Raw genomic sequence first — 23,172 nt, 5'->3', positions numbered from 1 at the left:
GTGCCGCTAACGGCCCCCCGGAAAGGCAAGCAAGAGGGGGCGGGGCCACCATTACGTGATTGTGTGGACACGCCCATGCTCCGCCCCCAAAGCTGCATCATCGCTGCATCACACCCCCTTTCTGCCACGACACGCCCCCGCATGGGAACATAAACACTACTGTTGCTGGCGTGTTATACCAGATGCATATGTGGAAGATGGCATAGCCTTGTCATCACAGAGCTATTACCAATTGTCATCTGTGCTCTATTATATGTAGTCTGCTGAATATAATACGTCTATAATAGCAATCGTCGCCTCTGAATGGCATCCCTGAGCTACTGCTAGCACGGCAGAGCAGTATAAAGAGCCTCAGTGTTAGCAGAGCAATAATAGGTAATGCTAAGACTAAGTCTGCAGGGTGTACAAAGCCTCTGCTTGCACAACGTATCTCAGAGTGCGTTATCATCAAATTGATGGTGGTATAGAAACAAATAATAGATGCTAAGTTATGATGTAAAGGGGTTGTACTAATCGATGTATAAGAATGGGAGACTAAATGAATAATATGTATGATAGGTGCTAATACTAAATGTTCTGTTTGCCTGTTATTAAAGTGTCCAGCAATGCAGTAGTAGCAGAGCTCTGAGATACACTGCAGTGTGAGTGATCTGTGTTTTCTCACCAATATGGCAGTGCTGGCAGCCTGGCACCTAGCAACCACTCTTTATCACTGTCTGACTGCTGCCTCTGTCTATGAATAAATCAGTTATATATCTGCCTCCCATAAACTCTGCTCTTTAAGACTTCCCAGTCCAAAAATGAGCCGTGGCCCATCTGGCAGACATTTCTAAGGTGTACATGCACTTTACAGCTATGCGTGTAGAATATAACCTAAGCACTTGTCTATTTCTAGCGCCTCTTATGCTGTTACAACACCACGCAAATGCTTAAGCTGGGTACACACTGAGACAACGGGCATTCGTTCAGACATCGGAACGAATGCCCTTGAACAGGGATTGCCCGTCCACACTTGGAACAAATTAATGAACGACGGAACGATCACTGTTCCGTCCGTCATGAACTTACCATAGGCATACCTCTCAATTGTACCACATTTAGCGGGACAGTCCCTTTTTTCTGGGACTGTCCCGCTCTCCCACCCGCGGGCCACAGTGTCCCGCGGTGGGGGGGGGGAGTTGGGGGAAGCATACACCGCTGCTCTGCATAGCAGAGCAGCAGGTATGTAGAGCGAGAATAGATGCTGTGCGCGTGCGCAGTACTGGGGGAAGCCCGGGGGCAGCCCAGCATCTCGGAGATGCTGGGCACGCCCCTTAGTGATGCAAACGGGGAGGTGTGCCATCAGGACACGTCCCCTTTACGATCAGGTCAAGCCCTGGCGCGCAGATGTCCCGACTCTACAGGTGAAAAAGTTGGGAGGTATGCATAGGTCGCTATCAATTTCGTCAGCTTTGATGTGCAGCCAGGGGTGTATCTGAGGGTAAGAGCGCCTCTGGCAAAATAAGGAACTGGCGCCCTCCCCTCACACAGCTTTTACTACTTTTAATATTAAAAAACACACATTGGCTTCCACAGGGAAAAAAAACAGCCACTCCCCAGCGAGCCCTAGCAGGTCCCCTTCTGTGCCCCCACTCCCCTGCCAGCCGCAGCCTTTTATGTACCCCACACCCTAGCCAGTCCCCCTTCTAAGTCCCCACTCCCCAGCCATCCCCGGCAGGTCCCCTACCATGCCCCCAATCCCCACTCCTTACCTTGTTGCTGCAGTGCTCTCGCGGGCCACGGCTCCTCTGTCCGATCTTCAGCACTAGTCACACGCGCCGGGTCTTCCCTCCACACCTAAAAAAACTTAATTTCATTGTGCTGGCAGCAACGCACTTCAGGAATCTGCACGGCCCTTCAGCACAATCGCAATGAAGATGGGGTTGCTACTGCCAGCCCTCAACGGGCCGTGCAGCTTCCTGAAGTGCGCGCCTGCCGATGCCGTGAGATAAGGTTTTTATTTTTTTGTGAAGAGAAGACGCGGCGCGTATCTACCACCCGGCCGTGGATGGCACCACTGGTGGGCACCCCCCCCCCCCCCCTCGGCCGGCGCCCCTGGTGACTGCCATCCAGGCCAGTGTGTAGATACGCCCCTGTGTGCAGCACATCAAACCGAACAACGCTGCATGCGACTGCGGGAGCGAGCACATTTAGTGCACACACTGATCGATGTAGGCGATTTGTCGTTACAAAATTGCAAATCGTCCCAACATCGCTCCAGTGTGTACTCAGCTTTAGTGTATGGGGTTTAGGTCTATACCCAGCAGTAAGCAATTTACACTTCCTATTTATACAGGTGCAGATTTAGGGGTCAGGACGCTCCTAGGCGCAATAATATTCTGTGTCCCATCCTGTGGGCTTCTGGGGGAGACCCCTCCCTCTCCAGCTACATGTTTTTTGGGACTTTTGTTGGCTTCAATCATGGACAAAAGAATCTCCTCTTCCATTCTCCAGGATTGCACATGCTGAATTGGAGCACTGGAAAGCTCTCATGCGGGAGGACTGCTGTGCTGCCTCCAACTAGTGGCACCCGTAGGCACGTGCCTCATGCGCCTAGGAGGAAATTCATCACTGTATTTACAAACAAACTCAGTTTAAAATCACTGAGACATACTGTACACCGGGATAGAAAGCATACTGCTACACATCACAGTATAAAATCTAAGACAGGAGAACGGGCGCAGGTGGGAAGGTATTAGACAATAGGTATGCAAGGTGTAATGTCACACTCAAGGACTTGTCTAACAATCAGGCAACTGAAGTCAAAAGGACCACTTGTGGCCTTGAGACAACCTAAGTGGCACGACTATCATGCCGTACCTATTGGTTGTCCTGGGCTGCACAAGCCTTTCTGTAAACCAATGATTTTCGACTGCATGCAGTGCTTTCACGGCTGAAGTGCTCCCACAGATTAACAGCATTCCCTATTCAATGTATTGTCACACTACAACAACATAGCATTCAAACAGAAGGCTGAAGGTTTCTGTTTAAATAGCTTCAATGCAAAACAAACATACAGAGAATTTTTAGAACTGGAGATGTCGCCCACAGAAACCAATCAGATTCTAGCTATTATCTTCTAAAAAGGACTAGATAATTGTTAAGTAGAATATGATTGGTTGCTATGAGCAACATCTCCACTTCTAAAAACCCGCACTTTAGTAAATATACCCCCATTGACTCAGTATTATTTATAAATTACTTACACTCTGCTGCCACTATGGAATGAGTAGTCAATTCCCCAAATACTGAGTCTGGTGGGTTATTATTTAAGCGTTTATTCTTGTAAAGGTATACATTGCTTAACTTGAACACAAAAAAATGTAAACAAAATTAGAATATAAAATGTACGTTAAAAAAAAAATAGCATGAGCATAAATCTGGTACCATGTGCAGATAAGTGCCTAAATAGGTATGGAAAGACACAGCTGATTGTACATATATAATACACCAGTCCTCTATGGAGTTATAGAGAAAAAACTCCAATTCACTTGGTAAATTCGCTGCTTCTTGCTGGACATTGTGCTGGTCAGCTAGAAAGCTGCAATGTTATACTGTAATATACCCCAGGACACACCCATTTCAATGAAAATGGACATTATATGGGGTTTTCATCTGCAGGTCTACTATTGGGCTGATTAAGCCATGTTGTGAAAAGATCATTTTACCAATGTGGACTACTTTTATTACTCAATTGAAGATGTTCCTGATTCTCTGAGAGAGTACTTAAGCCACTAATTTGTAATGAAACTTTCACAAGTATTTTCTCCTTAATTCCATAGGTAATTTCCCCAGCACATGTTCCTCCACCTCAAGTCCTCCTTTTTTCAGCTGCAAGCAATTGGCAATCTCCATAGGCAAGGATGTCAGGTTGTTGCCCATGAGCTCCAAGCTGGATAGCAGAGGCAGCTGTCCAACCTCAGGTGCTAAATTGGAAAGTTTGTTGGAACCCACATGGAGAGACTTGAGCCTAGTGCAGCGGAACAGCTCATGTGGCAGGAAAGATATTTGGTTAGAAGTAATTTCCAGCATTTCCAGACGCGTTAAATGACCAATTTCTGGAGGGATAAATCTGATACGATTGTAGCTAACATCTAAGTGTTTTAGCTTAACAAGGTTAAGAATAGAAACTGGCAATGTCTCCAGCTTATTGTGGGAAATGGACAACTCTTCTAGATTTCGCAGAAGCTCAATAGATGGTGGAAGCTGGCAGATAGCATTATGGCACAGTCTTAAAATGTTCAGATTTCGGAGACGCTGAAGTGTTCCCAGTTCTTCAACAGTCTTCAGCAGATTTGACGTCAGGTCAATAGATTGCAAACTTGGTAATGCAGGCAAAATACCTGGGATTTTTGTAATCTTGCAGTGGCAAACTTTAAGCACAAGCAAGCGGTTCACTTTTTTCAACTGGGTCAGCGAACCAAGCTCAGTGTCTCCATTCTGTATGCTCAGCGTGGTCAGCTGCCCAGCCACATCAAGCACAGCCGATGGTAAATGGGACAAATTACTTGTCAGGTAAAGAGATCTCAGGCTAGTCAGTCCATGCAGGGACTGTAAGCGGATAGACCTGTTGTTGGAACAATTGAGGTTGCCATAAAGATGCAGTTCGTATAAGCTCTTTAGACTATACATCCAAGATGGAAGTTCCTCCAAGTCTGTGAATCTAATATGAAGTACTTTCAACCGCTCCTGAAAATAATGGTATGCATCAGGGTCCATTTTGATTGAGCAGTGGCTGATGTGGAGCTCAGAGAGACACTTGAATTGAGACACTGCTCCTACAAATTTTGCAGAGGAGATCAACTCCAGCTTGAGAACTTGAACCTCAGTCAGTTCATAAACAGCCTTTGGTATTGCTGATGTCATTGACAGTTGCAACTCAAAGCGCCCTCTGCTGTCTTTGCTGACTAGGTCTCTCAGCTTTTCTTTTGGCCACTCGGAATTGAGTGCTAGCTCTATGAGCCTTCCCTCACTCACAGCTGAGAGGAACACAGAGAATCTTCTTGAGTACAATGTGTCATAGCAGTCTACCATGTGTAACATAAAGGCAAAGTCATTCTTGACATCAGGTATATCTCCAAAACCATCTCTGTCACTGTTATTTTCAAAGGAGTATACTTTGAGCGACCTTCTGTATATCCAAAACATGGCATGAACAGAAAGTATGGCATAGAGGGAAATAAGCAAAATGTAAGTCAGTAAAAGTTTTTCAAGTATGTATGCCAAGTTGTGGGTGCAAGTAAACACAGAATATCCCATGAGATTCTGTATGCAAGGCTTGCATGTATGGTGGAAGCTGAATGATCCTACCAAGCTGAGTGTGTACCCAAGAACTATCACCACTGTAAGCACTTTAAAAACAGTCTGCCCAACGTAAACTCTATACACAACATCAGAGTCTTCAGCTTGGGCCCGGAAGTGGCGTATCTTCTCAAACAAAGCCTTAGCCTGCTCTTCTTCCTTTTTATCCAATATGGCAGAGATTGGCAGATGAATAGTTTGAAACGGTGTTTCATGTAACAGCGGCGTTCTTGGGGAATAGTCTAGGGAACGGGTAGAGCTGTACTTTTGACGGTTATACTCTGGAGGAGGTTGGTCACTGGTTTCCTCAAGCGCTCTGGTGGTCCATGGTGATTCAAAGCATTTGGCCAAGATAAAAAGAAAATGCTCGACCTTGGAGGACGTTTTGGGGTACTTAAACCAGAAGTTACTGCTGGCCAGCAGCAGCAATGTGTTGATAAGAGTCATGTATGGAAAATATTTGGACTGCCACGGCACTACTTTGTGGTAGCAAACAACACTTACATATGTGTACTGCTGGAAGTCTAAGTTGGTCAAGTGGCCGATTTCTTTAGGAACAAATGAAGTGGTCATTCCAGCTCCATCTAATCCACTTGATGTACTCCTGAGAGGTTTTCTAGTCTTCGGCATGCAGACAACTTTATCCATGGTGAGTAGGAGTGTCGCAGAGAAGAAGGAGACCATGATCATGATAACGATGAGATAATCCATGAGGACATCCCACCAAGGTTTCACTGCCTTGAAATGGGCCTGGGAGTCAGCCAGTGAAGTGACCTCGCTCGCTGTGATCATTCCTGAAATTAGAAACAAGATTTATGAAAATGAGAATAGTGTATAATTTGTTTAAAATGTGCAATATAAGCAAACAGTAAAACAAATCTTGAAAAACTCAGAATAGACTGTATTAATGCCAATTTACATTGTAAGCAGAACTGTCTCACCGTTTGTTTCTGTATTGTTATCATAGCGTGGTTTATTTGACACCTTCTTGATTTAAAGAATTAAGCATTAATCCAGTATCCTTTTCATATAGAGCTTACATATTCCCCAGTAGATCATGTAAGATGATAGAGACACATAAGGAGGGCTGAACTGAAAGGTCTATTTGGAAGCACAGGGAGTATATACAGGGCCAGCTATAAACAGTAGCCCAAATACAATCTAATTTTTCTATACAAAAAATTAAAGTTCTGTGTTTTTGAAAATTGGATAATAATTATTATAATACAACCGTGAATACTGGTAAGCATATGTTCTTTAATCAAAATATATTGCCTTCAAAATGGGATAGTTGTAATCAATGATAAAAGGACTAAATTGTGTGGATGTGGATGAAATAATGAGCAAAGGCATTCAGCATTTGGGAAAGCGTGACAATTTTGGAGAATGGGTTCCTTGCAGATTACCAATAGGAAAACCCATATAGAGGAAGAGTAACAGGAATGGGGTTATATAAAAAGCCTAAAGGACCTTATTCTGAGTTGGACGCTAGACCAGTCTCTGACCAATCAGCTTGTGGCTAACAGCCCAAAACGGCACTTTTTGCATTTAAATGTCCGCACCTTGTCAACCCTTGAGTAGCATCCACCAGGGACATTTAGCGGAGACATCTACCACGGCGAATGCCCCCTGAACTATTTACAGACATATGATTAACACATTTTAACGCATGTACTGTAGTTCTCTTCAAATAAATTGTACTGTTTACATACAGTAATTTTTTATTATTCGCCAAATGATTAGTTGCAACAGGAGATTTAATCACAGTAAAAGGACCTATCCGTTAGGCGACCTGAACAACTGAACGTCTAACGTTGTCCTTCAGGTCGCCGGGTGCGGTGCCCGCACTGAACGGCGTTCACTGAACGTCATTCAGTGCAGGAGACCAACCTCCTATCTGTGAATATGTGGAACATGACGCATTTTCCACAGATAGTCGGCAAGGACCCAGCGTGCACGCGCATCGCTGGTCCTTGCCAGGTATCCATTAGACGGCTTTCTGAACGTTCCGACCAAAACCTCCTGGTGTTGGTCGGATCGTTCAAAAAGTCGTCTAATGGATAGACCCCTTGACAGTAGTAACAGTTTACTAAAATTACCCTTAAACATCTTCTTACAATTATTAAAACCCACATTACGGGGGAGATTTACTAAGAATCGTGTTGGGCTCCATTAGCACACCTTATAGTCAGAACGTTTTGCGCCGCAAAACGCATGCTTTCGTTTTGTCATTCTATGGTATAACTAGTCGTGTTATGTTGTGTGCGAGATCAGTCAAATCAGGTGTGTTTCTCAACTGAAATTGGAAATGTGCGATATGACGGAACTTGCGCCACCAAAATTTGCATGTGAAATTGGAGCAAATCACAAACATATTCCGATTGGTCAGAATTCGCACATGCTACAGTGGTGTTACCATGTTGGTATAAATACGCCCACAAACCGATGAGAACACGCAAATTAGAGGCGTTTCAACTGAGTATTCTGCCTCAGCCATGCTTGTCAGCAGAAAGAGTGCTGCAGTTGCCTTTGTCGGCTTTTACAAGCTTCCTGATTGAGTTGAGGCGAATTAAAATGGTTTACACGATTACACGATTACATGTCAACACGATTTTTAAAACAAGTGCATTGATTTTGTGCATTGAGGTGCGATTCGGGTGCAAGTGTCGTTGATTTTGTAAACTCGATTCTTAGTAAATTCGTGATTTGCATTGATGATGCTTTGACACGATTTGGTCTGCGAAGATGGGATTTGACCATTAGTAAATTCCCAATTTGTAAAATCGCATCTTTATCACAGTAAGATGCAGAATCTTCCAAACACGAGCCTTAGTAAATCTCCCTCGACGTCTCACAATCATTTTTATGATGTATCATGTAAAAATGTGTATTTTTAAATAATGTATGGTTGTCTTCCTGGCAATTATATTATTGTAATTTAAATGTAACAAATGTGTGATGACGTATATACTGAGCTACTTGTATAAAATATGGTTATGTGTACGATGACGTACAGTCAGGTCCATAAATATTGGGACATTGACAGAATTTTCATATTTTGGCCTCTATTCACCACCACAATGATTTTGAAATGAAACAAACAAGATGTGATTTAACTGCAGACTTTCAGATTTCATTTGAGAGTAATTACATCCAAATCAGGTGAACGGTGTAGGGATTACAACGGTTTCTATATGTGCCTCCCACTTTTTAAGGGACCAAAAGTAATGGGACAAACTAAACAATCCTAAATCTAACTTTCACTTTTTAATACTTTGTTGCAAATCCTTTGCAGGCAATTACAGCCTGAAGTCTGGAACGCATAGACATCACCAGATGCTGGGTTTCATCCCTGGTGATGCTCTGCCAGGCCTCTACTGCAAATGTCTTCAGTTCCTGCTTGTTCTTGGGGCATTTTCCCTTCAGTTTTGTCTTCATCAAGTGAAATGCATACTCAATCAGATTCAGGTCAGGGGATTGACTTGGCCATTGCATAATATTCCACTTTCTAGCCTTAAAAAACTCTTTGGTTGCTTTTGCAGGATGCTTCGGGTCATTGTCCATCTGCACTGTGAAGCGCCGTCTAATGAGTTCTGAAGCATTTGACTGAATATGAGGATATAATATTGCCCAAAACACTTCAGAATTCATTCTGCTGCTTTTGTCAGCAGTCACATCATCAATAAATACAAGAGAACCAGTTCCATTGGCAGCCATACATGCCCATGGCATGACACTACCACCACCATGCTTCACTGATGAGGTGGTATGTTTTGGATCATGAGCAGTTCCTTTCCTTCTCTTCCCATCACTCTGGTACAAGTTGATCTTTGTCTCATCTGTCAATAGGATGTTGTTCGAGAACTGTAATGGTTTTTTTAGATGTTGTTTGGCAAACTCTAATCTGGTCTTCTTGTTTTTGTGGCTCACCAATTGTTTACATCTTGTGGTGAACCTTCTATATTCACTCTTGTGAAGTCTTCTCTTGATTGTTGACTTTGACACATATACATCTACCTCATGGAGAGTGTTCTTGATTTGGCCAACTGTTGTGAAGGGGTTTTTCTTCACCAGGGAAATAATTCTTTTGTCATCCACCACAGTTGTTTTCCGTGGTCTTCCGGGTCTTTTGGTGTTGCTGAGCTCTCCGGTGCGTTCTTTCTTTTTAAGAATGTTCCAAACAGTTGATTTGGCCACACCTAATGTTTTTGCCATCTCTCTGATGGGTTTGTTTTGATTTTTCAGCCTAATGATGGCTTGCTTCACTGATAGAGACAGCTCTTTGGATCTCATATTGAGAGTTGACAGCAACTGATTCCAAATGCAAATGTCACACCTAGAATCAACTCCAGACCTTTTACCTGCTTAATTGATAATGAAATAACGAGGGAATAGCCCGCACCTGTCCATGAAATAGCTTTTGAGTTGATAGTCCCATTACTTTTGGCCCCTTAAAAAGTGAGAGGCACATATTGAAACTGTTGTAATTCCTACACCGTTCACCCGATTTGGATGTAATTACCCTCAAATTAAATCGTATATACTGAGTTACTTGTATAAAATGTGGTTAAGTGCGATGACGTATATACTGAGTTACTTGTATAAAATGTGGTTAAGTGCGATGACGTATATACTGAGTTACTTGTATAAAATGTGGTTATATGCGATGACGTATATACTGAGTTACTTGTATAAAATGTGGTTATATGCGATGATGTATATACTGAGTTACTTGTATAAAATGTGGTTATGTGCGATGACGTATATACTGAGTTACTTGTATAAAATGTGGTTATATGCGATGACGTATATACTGAGTTACTTGTATAAAATGTGGTTATATGCGATGACGTATATACTGAGTTACTTGTATAAAATGTGGTTATGTGCGGTGACGTATATACTGAGTTACTTGTATAAAATGTGGTTATGTGCGATGACGTATATACTGAGTTACTTGTATAAAATGTGGTTATATGCGATGACGTATATACTGAGTTACTTGTATAAAATGTGGTTATGTGCGATGACGTATATACTGAGTTACTTGTATAAAATGTGGTTATATGCGATGACGTATATACTGAGTTACTTGTATAAAATGTGGTTATGTGCGATGACGTATATACTGAGTTACTTGTATAAAATGTGGTTATGTGCGATGACGTATATACTGAGTTACTTGTATAAAATGTGGTTATGTGCGATGACGTATATACTGAGTTACTTGTATAAAATGTGGTTATGTGCGATGACGTATATACTGAGTTACTTGTATAAAATGTGGTTATGTGCGATGACGTATATACTGAGTTACTTGTATAAAATGTGGTTATGTGCGATGACGTATATACTGAGTTACTTGTATAAAATGTGGTTATGTGCGATGACGTATATACTGAGTTACTTGTATAAAATGTGGTTATGTGCGATGACGTATATACTGAGTTACTTGTATAAAATGTGGTTATGTGCGATGACGTATATACTGAGTTACTTGTATAAAATGTGGTTATGTGCGATGACGTATATACTGAGTTACTTGTATAAAATATGGTTATATGCGATGACGTATATACTGAGTTACTTGTATAAAATGTGGTTATGTGCGATGACGTATATACTGAGTTACTTGTATAAAATGTGGTTATGTGCGATGACGTATATACTGAGTTACTTGGATAAAATGTGGTTATGTGCGATGACGTATATACTGAGTTACTTGTATAAAATGTGGTTATATGCGATGACGTATATACTGAGTTACTTGTATAAAATGTGGTTATGTGCGATGACGTATATACTGAGTTACTTGTATAAAATATGGTTATGTGCGATGACGTATATACTGAGTTACTTGTATAAAATGTGGTTATATGCGATGACGTATATACTGAGTTACTTGTATAAAATGTGGTTATGTGCGATGACGTATATACTGAGTTACTTGGATAAAATGTGGTTATGTGCGATGACGTATATACTGAGTTACTTGTATAAAATGTGGTTATGTGCGATGACGTATATACTGAGTTACTTGTATAAAATGTGGTTATGTGCGATGACGTATATACTGAGTTACTTGTATAAAATGTGGTTATGTGCGATGACGTATATACTGAGTTACTTGTATAAAATGTGGTTATGTGCGATGACGTATATACTGAGTTACTTGTATAAAATGTGGTTATGTGCGATGACGTATATACTGAGTTACTTGTATAAAATATGGTTATGTGCGATGACGTATATACTGAGTTACTTGTATAAAATGTGGTTATGTGCGATGACGTATATACTGAGTTACTTGTATAAAATATGGTTATGTGCGATGACGTATATACTGAGTTACTTGTATAAAATGTGGTTATGTGCGATGACGTATATACTGAGTTACTTGTATAAAATATGGTTATATGCGATGACGTATAATATATACTGAGTTACTTGTATAAAATATGGTTATGTGCGATGACGTATATACTGAGTTACTTGTATAAAATGTGGTTATGTGCGATGACGTATATACTGAGTTACTTGTATAAAATGTGGTTATGTGCGATGACGTATATACTGAGTTACTTGTATAAAATGTGGTTATGTGCGATGACGTATATACTGAGTTACTTGTATAAAATGTGGTTATGTGCGATGACGTATATACTGAGTTACTTGTATAAAATATGGTTATGTGCGATGACGTATATACTGAGTTACTTGTATAAAATATGGTTATGTGCGATGACGTATATACTGAGTTACTTGTATAAAATATGGTTACCTTTGTGTGGTCAGCACGCATCTCCGTAGGACAAAATTACCGTTTGCCACTTAAACTTGCATGATACCTTTCGTTAAAATAACATACAGATAACGAGCAAGATTAGGGCAAACAGATGTACATAATATCCACAACATCACAGGGATGCTCCTGCTGTCCTAATGCTATTTTCTCCATCATTCCCACAACCTATCTATCATCCATACAGTGGTTCATTTCCTGTCTCTGGTAGAGGACATGGCCTGGATCACAAAGCATCTATAAATAAATACATCTTGCCTTTATCGCTCATCCCCACCTTCCATTTCTAGTTTTAATATATGATTTGTGGGATATAATTGTGCTGAGTGGCCAACAGGTGGCAGATGTTGAGGTTCAGAGCTTTAGACCGACCTACAGCAGTAACAATCTTTAGTCATTCCTACATTCCAAGCTAGAACATTCTTATACAGCCACTGATATGATAAAGGTGTCAGCTCTGTGTCTTAGGGGTCTATTTACTAAGCCTTGAACGGAGGTAAAATCCCAACTAATCAGGTTCTAACTGCCATGTCACAGGCTGTGTTTGAAAAATGACAGTTAGGAGCTGATTGGGTGGGACTTTATCTCCGTTCACTTTATCTCCATCCAAAGCTTAGTAAATAGACCTCTTAACCATATAAATGCTCAAGCAGTGCCATAGTTCTCATTGCTTAATAGAGCTATATGCCTTTTCTTTTCTTAACGATATGTATTTGTTAAGGTGGTGGTTAATCTCTATAAATTTAAAATAATAGTGGCACTTATCTGCCTGCTCCCACTTTGTTCCCTGTGTCCATTCACCCGCTGGGGGCTCCCAGGCATTTTTACAAGTTGGGTACAAGTTTGTGTGTCCCATTGTACCTCTAACCTGGCAGCTCTGCAAACGTCCTTACCTTGTGCGAGTGTTGCTGAGCTCACAGTCCTTACCTCTACGGATGAGCATTTTTATACCAGGAAGCAGCAGTAAATTTCTGTGTTTCTCAGTGCAGGACAAGCCCCAACGTGTGTCTTAGGCAATCTGTTCTTCTCCTCCAGAACAGTGGAAAGCGCGTTCCCCCAACTTCTTTCCCAAGGCAAATAGTTCTCTCAATCAGATCTTTCCACTCTGGCCCCTTCGCATGTGTTCCTCACTGTAACCACATAGGTCTGGTGACCTCGCCCACGCAAAACTATGGTTGGCTTACAGCTTTACCAATCATACATTGTCTGTCTATCAAATGATTTGTACAGACATTACATGTTATTAAAGGATTATCATTTATTTTACACACAGCTTTACTCAGAATGGGATAGTGGTGGCATTTACTTGTTTAAGATTCTACACAAAGCAAGTCGCAAATACAGACATTAAAACCTACAACAAATAGAAGCATGTACATGAAATCATATGGGTGTCCGGTTACTTGCGGCAGGGATAGATTAAGAGGGATGCAGTCAGGGAATGCCGACCTCCAGCTTCCCGAATGTCAAATCCCAGCAGGGTACTAATGACAGGCATCGAAATCCCGACGCCTATCGTTACACCTACGCCGGGAGCCCGATGCCCGGCATACCGAATGAAGGTAAGCGGGCGTGGACAGCCATGGGGGGGGGAGGGTTAGGTATGGGGCTCCCGGAGGGGACTTAGGGTTAGGCTAGGGGAAGGGAGGGTTAGGCACCCCCAGGAGGTGGTTAGGGTTAGGCCCCCCCGCCCCCCCAGGAGACTTAGGTTTAGGCTGCGGGGAAGGAAGGTTAGGTTTAGGCACTTACAGGGGGGGTTATGGTTAGGCACTTGGGGGGAGGTTAGAGTTAGGCACCCCTAACGGAGGGTTTGGGTCAGGGGGGAGAATAGGGTTAGTTATACTTACCTTTTAAGCTGTCGGGATCTTCACTGCTGCCGGTCTTCCGGTGTCAGGATTTGAACCACTGGACATAGGTCCGGTATCATTTTATACCAATCCCGATTAAGACCCACATGGGTCTGGGTATGAAAATGTTCAAGAGCCTATTGTGAGAAGCGGAGGGGATAGGACCAGTGCTGTGTGGGAGTGGCCAGAGCCATGTGGGCATATACACCCCTGCACACCATCAGCCCTAATGTCTCCCTAAATACCTAAAAATAGAAAAATTGCATAATTTTGTGGGGAAAAAAAATAGGAATAAAATGTGAATACTTATGATTAATGGCCAACTTTGTAACCCGCTGGTCACCATAATGCTGCCATGCTGATGTGCTTGCAGTATTTTTATGTGAACACCTGGAGCTGCAGCTCCATCCACCCCATTGTTAATCTGGCCATGCCTTGGTTGTAGATCTGCCCTCTTTGCTATAAATTGGCAGTGCTTCCCCCACTAAGGTGTCACTTTATAGAGAGCAAGAATGAAAATGCTCAAACTCAAGCAGTATATAATGAGTTGGAGTGAATCACAGAGACAGGGGGTAACAGACACTAAAGTGTGCGTTTTTAGAAATGGAGCTGTTGCATCTTAAAATTTTACATAATCTCTGCATTTAAATTACTTTCCTGTTTCAAAATGATCCCACTTATCGCAGCATATATTATACACCCCTATGTACTAAGCCTTGGAGAGAGATAAAGTAGACAGAGATAACGCACCAACCAATCAGCTCCTAAATGTCATGTTACAGGCTGTGTTTGAAAAATTAGAGGAGCCGATTGGTTGGTACTTTATCTCAGTCCAATGTATCCCTCTCCAAGGCACATAGACTCCCTAGAATCATTAGACAGAAATTCCAGAGTTTGGTACTTAAAGCGGAATCGGTATGTATGACTGCCGGACCTCAGCACGGCGGATCATCACCCGACGCCGGAGGCCGGCAGATGAAGATTCCGACTGAGGTGAGTAACTACCCTAACCCTCTCTTAGGGGTGCCTAACCCTAACCTCTCCCCGGGTGCCTAAACCTAATCCCCCCCTCCCCACACCCTGATCCTAACCCTCCCGGGGGGGTGCCTAACCCTAATCTCCCCTCGGTGGTGCCTGTCCCTAACCCCCCCTAGCCTAACCCCCCTGGGGGACTGCCTCCTGGGAGTCCCTAAACCTAACCCTCCACCCCGCGGCTATGAGCTCCCGACGCCCGGCTTACCTACGTTCAGTATACCGGGCGTCGGGATTACAGTGTGGGGCTAATTATAGGTGTCGGTATTTAGACGCCTATTATTAGTCCCATGCCGGGCTTTCATTGTCGGGAAACTGGCAGTCGGCATTTCGACCGTCGGCTTCCTGACTACATCCCCTTAAAGCAGCACCTGTTCTTTTAGATAGGGACCGAACCAGCATAGATAGCAGAAGACTATATCATTATGGTGGGATCTCTGAAATATTTGAAATAATTCTGGTATCTACAATTTAATCTTGCCTACCATCATCAAGTCTGCATCCAAAGCATGTCAACTAAGAACTCATGTTTTAGTTGAACCCCATCTGTCCTTTCTCCACAAGTAATCCATCTGATGGTTCATTTCTGCCTGGCTGCACTTTGCACACCTCAAGCAAGTCTGTTTTGAAAGTTTATTTGCAAATGTCACCCTATCATCCTGCAACATCCCCATCTGTTATTTCGCTTTTATACCAAAGTTCCGGGTCTGACCTGGAGGTTGGAACAGGGTTCCAATCCGGATCAGACCCGTAACTTCCCCAGCACCGACCCAGGATATTCCCGAGTCAGCGTCGTTCACACCGGAGCCCAGTCTGCAGTGACCCAGCTCTTCTGGCGTTGAAGTGGACGCTTGGAGATGACATCATCTGCAAGCGCCACTGAAGCCGGACCATCATCCAGCATGCGGCGCGATCCGGGTCATCGTGACCCGCATCGCACCATTTGCACTGCAGGGTTGCATGGGAACGACCTGTGGCTAACCCTGCTAAATACCCGAGTCAGATCCCCGGGTCCCTGCTAGTCACACAAAGAACAGGCAGCCCCAGGGCGGTGTCTAATACCACTGGGACTGCCAGTCGGTCAACTATATTCATTTGCTACCATGTCCTACTACCTGCAATATGCTGACTACTTTCCACATCTCAGGAAAATGGGGGAGAGGCTGGACTGCACAGCCTAATTTTAAAACATAATAAGATGCACTACTATGCTGAGACTTGTAGTGCCATACAGTACCAACCAATCAGCTTCTGTCTGTCAAATGACAGTTAGGAGCTGATTGGTTGGTACTTTATCTCTTCAAGGTTTGATACATCTCCCACTATTTATCCATAACAACTGAAAGCATGAACCTGCACCTTGCTCATGTCTGATAGTGCTGTAGGACCTGCATATTAAGTTCACAAGGATAAGAGTTATACCATGGGCTTTGTGGTTATAGGATGTTGGTCATCTCCAAGAGACCCATTTTGGAGTTCATTGCTTCTCCAGTTCTAATGTGCGAGTACAAGCATCATTATTAACAATGCTACTTCAGTCTATAAGCAATTCTAAATAGAATTGTAATTTTGTCTATAATTGTAACATTTTTAAGCATATTACTGTAGACGGAATGGGTATGAAATACCACCGGCCGCATGGCCGGCGGTTCGATTCCCATCAGCGGCAGCCCGACAGGAGCAGAGTGCGACGCAGCGGAAGCCCGACAGCGCTGGAAATCTCGATCATGGATAGGTAAGTATCCACTAACCTAACCCCCCTAACCCTAACCCTCCTTAGGGGTGCCTAACCCTAACTTCCCCCCCAAGTGCCTAACGCTAATCCCCCCCTTCCCCACTACCTAAACCTAAGCCCCCCGGGGGGGTGCCTAACCCTAAGTCCCCCCCGGGGGTGCCTAACCCTAACCCTCCCTCCCCCTAGCCTAACCCTAACCCTCCCCGGGGGGTGCCTAACCCTAAGTCCCCCGCCGGGAGCCCTAAACCTAACCCTCCCCCCCGCGGCTGTCCGCTCGTGGCGCCCGGCATCACTACGATCGTGATGCCGGGCGCCGGTCTCGGGGAAATGCGGGCGTCTACATCTAGACGCCCAGCATTTCACCCTTGCCGGGATAAGACAGTCGGGAAGCCGGCTGCCGGTATATAGGCAGTCCGCTTCCCGATTGCTTCCCCTGTAGACATAGTATATAGGTTGTATCTACATAGTTGTAATTTGCCATTTTTAGAATTTTGTCTGTGTTTTTTTCCAAGTTAATTCAAAAACTACTCAACAGATTGCTAAAACCTTCACTATCCTGTTTGGTATATGCCAGGGAATAAGGAGATACGCTCAGGATTCCAGCAGACGGGATGCTGGACGGCAACCACCAGAGGGAGGTTAGGGTCAGGCACCACCGGGAGATGGTTAGGCTACTTACCGGCACCTGTCTGGATCCTGACCATCGGGATACTGCTGTCGTTCTTCTGATCGCCTGCATCCCGGCCACCGGTGAATCATATGTATTCTGGAATAAGAATAGGCTACATATCCGTGTGCCCAATGGAGGTAAGTAGTAAATCAAAAACTCAATACCGGGTGGCCTAGGAACAAGTGTAGGGGCAAGTGTAGGGCCAGCGGCAATCTGTGTGCGTAGGGCTGTATGACCTTGGGGCGAGAAGTGGGTGCGTCTGTGTAATGCTGCTGCCCAAAATATATACGCAACCACAGATCAAGGTTCTAAAATCTCTGAGGCTTGGGGAAAACAGTGTTGTACTTTTGGGATTTAAGATATCATGCCTTAAAAGGTTCATATATATTAATCTCCAATATAGAGGTCTTACATTGCAGAAGATTCTTAGTACCCATATACTGTACATAATACCCAATCAAGAATCTCAATGTCTTGTGCGAGTAACCTAGATACAACTATGTCCAAAATCCATGTAGGCCCCATCAGCAACACTATAAATATCCATATGGAATTCTACATCAATTCTTTTGTGAACCCCCCCTTCCCGCACCTTAAACCTAACCCTTCCCCTACTACCTAACCCAAACCCTTTGGGATGCTGGCACCGAGATTCTGACAGGTGTCCGGATTTTGGCGCCGGAATCCCCGCGGTCGGAAATTATGACCACATCCCATTTACACAGTGTGTTTATTGTACATTGTTTACTATATTTAGACAGGATTCATTGTAATTCTGTGCATACTGTATGTATGTATTTTTCCATGATGTGTACTGAATAGACAACTTAATAGCATCCAAAGTGTGACCCACAAAGGTTTTTTTTTTCCAGGTGTAGTTGATGATCCTGTAGCCCAACCAATTCTAACCATCACTCTTATGGGGCAATACAATTGTGCTGACAAATGAACAGTCTGCGAGCCGCTCAGATTAGGTGATGCTGGTTTGCATGCGTTGCTCTGTGCCATAGCGGTCTGGGGGAGAGAACTGGTGTGGGAGTGGCAGGATTCCTTGTATGGATAGTGGACCTGATTCAGCAGCGATCGCAAGTGCGATGTTGTGTTCTGCGCATGGATTGCAGTGACTATGCAGACCCATCACAGAGTGATTGACAGGAAGTACCATTTGGGGGTGGTGAAGGAGGGGGTCTACGAAACACAGGCGTGCCAGAGCGTTTGAACGCCGTTACAGGGGCGTGCATAAATTAGAGACTGCAATGCCATACACAGCTTGGGCTTTTACTACGTGCGATGAGGTTAGCAATTCCTGAGTAAGGTCAGACCTTGCGCAAGTGTGCATGAGGCTGCGATTGTACTCGATGTTACCAATGGTTTTGCAGTCTTGCTAAGTAATACAGATGTGTGTAAGGTAAGGTGGGCGTCCTTATGTTAGGCTGCGTATGGCATTGTGATCGCAATCATTACCATATCTTCACAGTGAGACTGCGTGCGTAATCGCTATTGCGATCCGTACTGAATCAGGCCTTGTGTCTATACATGGACTCAGGGCCCGGATTTCCCACTAGGCAACCTAGGCGCTCGCTTAGGGCCCAGCGGGACCCAAGGGGCCCGTGGACGGGCCCCTCTGCCCCAAGAAATCCGCCCGATAAAAGTGCTCCCAGCGGAGCACTGCGCGAGTACCGCGTCACGCGGCCCCGCCTACACTCCTGGAGAGTCCTGTGCCGCCGTCTGCAGTGCACTGCACAGTGCTCTCTCGGAGAGTGACTGTGTGTGTGCCTGCACATTACACAAGGGTCTCCGACGTCACCTGGACCGCTTCTGTGGCCCGCCGGTCAGTCCCAGGTGCTGCGACTACCTCCGGCCGCGGCCCGCCCCAGCAGGATGTTTGGCCACACTGACAGGCCCTCCGCCCACCAGCAGCATCAATCATCAGCAGCACCCAGCAAGGCCGCAGAACAGAGGGACAGGCACGGAAGATCTCAGGCCAGGAACTACAGTACTAAGCACAGCAGCCAGGCAGGTAGGGAATTATCGAGTCTGCAATGAGCTGCAAAAAACTGTAACAAAGGTGCATATATCACAGTATGTGTCACTAGGGCAAGATACACATATTCATATCATAAATACACTATAAATATATAGTGTATATATATATATATATATATATTTATAGTGCGTATATGATATGTGTAACTTGCCCTAGTGACACCTACTGTGATATATGCAGTTTTTGCAATGTCAGTAGATGATTATATATATATATAGCAACTGGAAGGCGGCGCTCGTAAAACATCAATCGAACACAGGCAGTTTAAACTGATTGATGTTTACAGAGTGCCGCCTTCCAGTTGCTGTATTTTGGATCCTTTTTGCGGAATACCTAGGATATCAGTATCTTATTCAAGTGAGGTGGAGTGCTGTCTTTTTTGTACTTGTGTATGTGTATATATATATATATATATATATATATATATATGTAACACCTTCCACCATTCCCTGGCACATTCCTCTGCTTCCAGCCCCTGCCACCTTCTACCCAACCCCCATCACCATCCTTTGCCCCCAGCCTCCTTCACCTTTCTCGGGGAGGAGAAATTAAAGGTAAGCAACTATGCTCTGGGCACTAGTGTGTGTGCCCAGAGTCTATAGCGCACGAGCAGGTCACTGGGAAAATGGGCGCGGCGGCCATTTTCCCTGTACTGCGCATGTGCAAAAAAAGGGAAAAATGGCAGCGGCGGCCATTTTCCAGCCGTATTTACAGCGCTGACTTCGGAGAGGTAAGTATGATATGTGTGCGGACACGCCCCTGGACCCAGAGGCCCCTGTGCACCACACACCCTGCACCCATTATAAATACACCCCTGCTCTGATCACCACAAATAGTACACCTATATCAACACATGGTACCCATGCAGTTTAATGGTCGCCCATGGAGAGAGACACAGAATCATAGAGTCCTTTGGGTGGACGATAGAGGTGCTATCACACAATCCTGTGATAAATCCTGAACTTGCTCCTGGATTACTTGATCTACTTTTTAAAGATGAGTAGCCCAGTGTACTGCATTTCCTATAAGGAGCCCTTGCATACGTGCATTAATGTATTTAATATGCACTTTGTAAACATTCCTGTTATAGTCAAAGAGCGTCTGATCAATATATTAACACACGGTCATTTTCTACACCTGTAACAATTATATCTTCCTCCTCTTTTCAGCTTCTATTTGCTTTTTCTAGGACAGCAATATTGTTTTCAGTAGTTACCACAAGATGGTGCTATACTACTATTTTGTTAGGCCAAAGTGTGCAAGCTGGTCATCAGTCCAGGGCGGCCTCTCCCTGTAAGCCGCTATGACAGATTCATGACTCATTTAGTCCAGAGCATAATAATTACAGACGCCAGTTTGCCCAATTACAGAGGCGTACCTGTGCCCTCCCTAATTCTCCTGCCACATGCACATTATGCTCTGGCTGCAAAGATTCCGGATCTCTTTCATTTATACTGCCAGAAGTCACTGCCGACATTGTAATCATTGTATCTGCAATGATATAATTGCCATAGACACAACGCACAGCCAATCGTCAGCCTACACTTCCTGAGCTCTGAAAGACAGTAACTCATTAGTAAAGGGGATTACTGTGCCCGTAGTGTCCTAAGTTCATTTCTCTTGCAGAAACAAATGGCTGGCTAGGATATATATGGAAAGCAGTGATTAGGAGAAATGTATGTTTCACCCCGTAGCAAGTCAGTCATTTTCAGATCAATCAACATTTAACCAACTTGGGACGAAATGGGTGCACCACCACAGGAGGGACACTGCCATGCATTAGGGGGTGGGCATGACATACCACCATTTGAAAGAGCTAGGCCAGGGGTATTCAACCTGCGGCCCTGTGGAACTACAAAGCAGCCAATCAGACGCAGCCATGCTACAAAGCAGCCATGCTCAGCATGGCATGCCACAGCTTTGCCAATAGGGCATAATAAAACTGTGGCAGGCATGCTGGGATTTATAGTTCCTCAACAGCTGGAGGGTTGCATGTTGAGTACCCCAGAGCCAGACTCTTCCCAGCTCCCTTCATCTCCACTAAAATAACCTTAGAAGTTCTGCACGCACCATTGGAAGATGTCTCGACATATGTTCCGACACACCCACACAATCGCGGCAAAGTCATGGCTACGCCGGACGGTGGAACAGTCCCTTGAAGCCAGGAGTTTTATAATGGAACAAATTAAAACATTTGATTGGCTGCTTTCAGTTAAATTTTTTTTAAGTGCTTTGGACTCAAATGTTTCAGAGAGCAGGGACTGTACAAACTGGGAGTTTACCATAGACCTTAGGGCCTGATTCAGACCCAGACGCTATTTGCGGCCGCTCGCTGGCTAAAAGGGGCCGGCTATTTAAATCATGCGCTCGCACTGCGTTGCATAAAGCCGCCCACTAAGTAATAGCGAGCGGCCGCACTATGCGCTCGCACCTGTATAAAGACGCCCCCCTTTCCCACTCGCAACACACGTCATCTCCGACAGTTGTAGGACTAATCGGGAACATCAAGAGCCATCGGAGCTGCTCGCAGCGCTTGTGGTAGCCTTTTCCCACCACAACATTACGAGCAGTTCAGGCTAAAATACAACCCAGTCACGTGTGTAATGACGCTACTTTGCCAATTATGCACACCCATTAAACGCCGTTCTGACGGTCGGGCACGTCTGAGTTCACACATCCACACCCCCGTGTACAAGCACCTTCCCGTTACCACCTACAAACGGCACTGTCACCCAAAATAGCGGTCCGACTGCCGAGCGAGCACTTTCCCATCACACTGACTGGTTCGCGCATGCGCATTGCGAATCATACGCATGCGCTGATTGCGAAAAATCGCACAATGCAAGCGCAGCATAGTGTCCGGGTCTGAATCAGGCCCATAGTCCCGTCCACTTGTGTGATCAGGATACAGCATGGGACAGGTGTTGTTATATGAGGAGGGCAATGATGGCAAGCAGTGAGTCTCAGACTGTGCAGCTGACTCAAGGTGCACATTCACTAGGCGACTACTGAAAGACATTGTAATCGTACAGTCATTCCCCATCCCCTGCAGTGCCTACACTGAACGATTAGTCATTCAGTGTAGGCACCCTCCCTCATCCCTGAACATGGCCAATCTGTCGTTATCGGCATATTGACCAGCATGTTCAGCCGATGATTGATATCGGAAACGACCAGCGGGAGCGTGCATCGCTGGTCGTTTCCGACATTATAGTGCACGATTAATGAGCGATTGCACGATTACGATGTTATAATCGTGCAATCGCTCATTAATATCGCCTAGTGGATATGCGGCATCAGAGTTGGGAGCAAAGTGTGAAAAAAAAAAAGCAGGTAATTTATTGTTTCTGCATGCAGAGGAAATACAGTACTAGCTGTTTTTGCATGTAGCCCACAAATGCTGAACAGCACCCCTATCACATCATAATCTCCCTGCACATTTTACCTCTTCCCCACCTGCAGTGGAACATGGTTTTACCAAGGTGCTCTTTTTTGCTTTGCTACCAACCCCAAATCAGCATGGTCCTCCAACAGCACAGAAGAATAATGCCAGATTGCTAGCATTTATGTAACGTTAATGTGCTTTTATATGAAGTGAATTCCACGCATCAGACTTGTCTCATGCAGCAGTTTAAATAAATGTCCCCAGTGCCTGCGACTCTGTTTCACTTGTAGTGGTTTGGTGCCAGCCCTCCTAGG

At 44.4% G+C, this 23,172-nt stretch overlaps 1 protein-coding gene across 1 annotated transcript; it reads right to left on the bottom strand.

Annotated features, from left to right (window-relative positions):
- Positions 1 to 3,318: 3,318 nt before the first annotated feature.
- LOC148515096 (volume-regulated anion channel subunit LRRC8D-like) lies at positions 3,319 to 13,063 on the bottom strand. Its single transcript, XM_088480443.1, has 2 exons — positions 13,036 to 13,063; positions 3,319 to 6,134 (listed from the first exon to the last, which is right to left on the bottom strand). The coding sequence occupies exon 2, from the start codon at positions 6,130 to 6,132 to the stop codon at positions 3,793 to 3,795; it is 2,340 nt and encodes a 779-aa protein (XP_088336569.1). The 5' UTR covers positions 6,133 to 6,134; positions 13,036 to 13,063; the 3' UTR covers positions 3,319 to 3,792.
- Positions 13,064 to 23,172: the final 10,109 nt, after the last annotated feature.

Source organism: Taudactylus pleione, unplaced genomic scaffold (genome assembly GCF_031769625.1).
Source record: "Taudactylus pleione unplaced genomic scaffold, aTauple2 ptg000253l, whole genome shotgun sequence".
In the NCBI taxonomy this organism is placed as follows: Eukaryota; Metazoa; Chordata; class Amphibia; order Anura; family Myobatrachidae; genus Taudactylus; species Taudactylus pleione.
The sequence above is the reverse complement of the archived record's forward strand: the minus strand, read 5'-3'. Positions and strand labels throughout refer to the sequence as shown.

Bases quoted from the DNA above. Each gene is read 5' to 3' on its own strand.
- LOC148515096 (XM_088480443.1), bottom strand. From the start codon at position 6,132: ATGATCACAGCGAGCGAGGTCACTTCACTGGCTGACTCCCAGGCCCAT.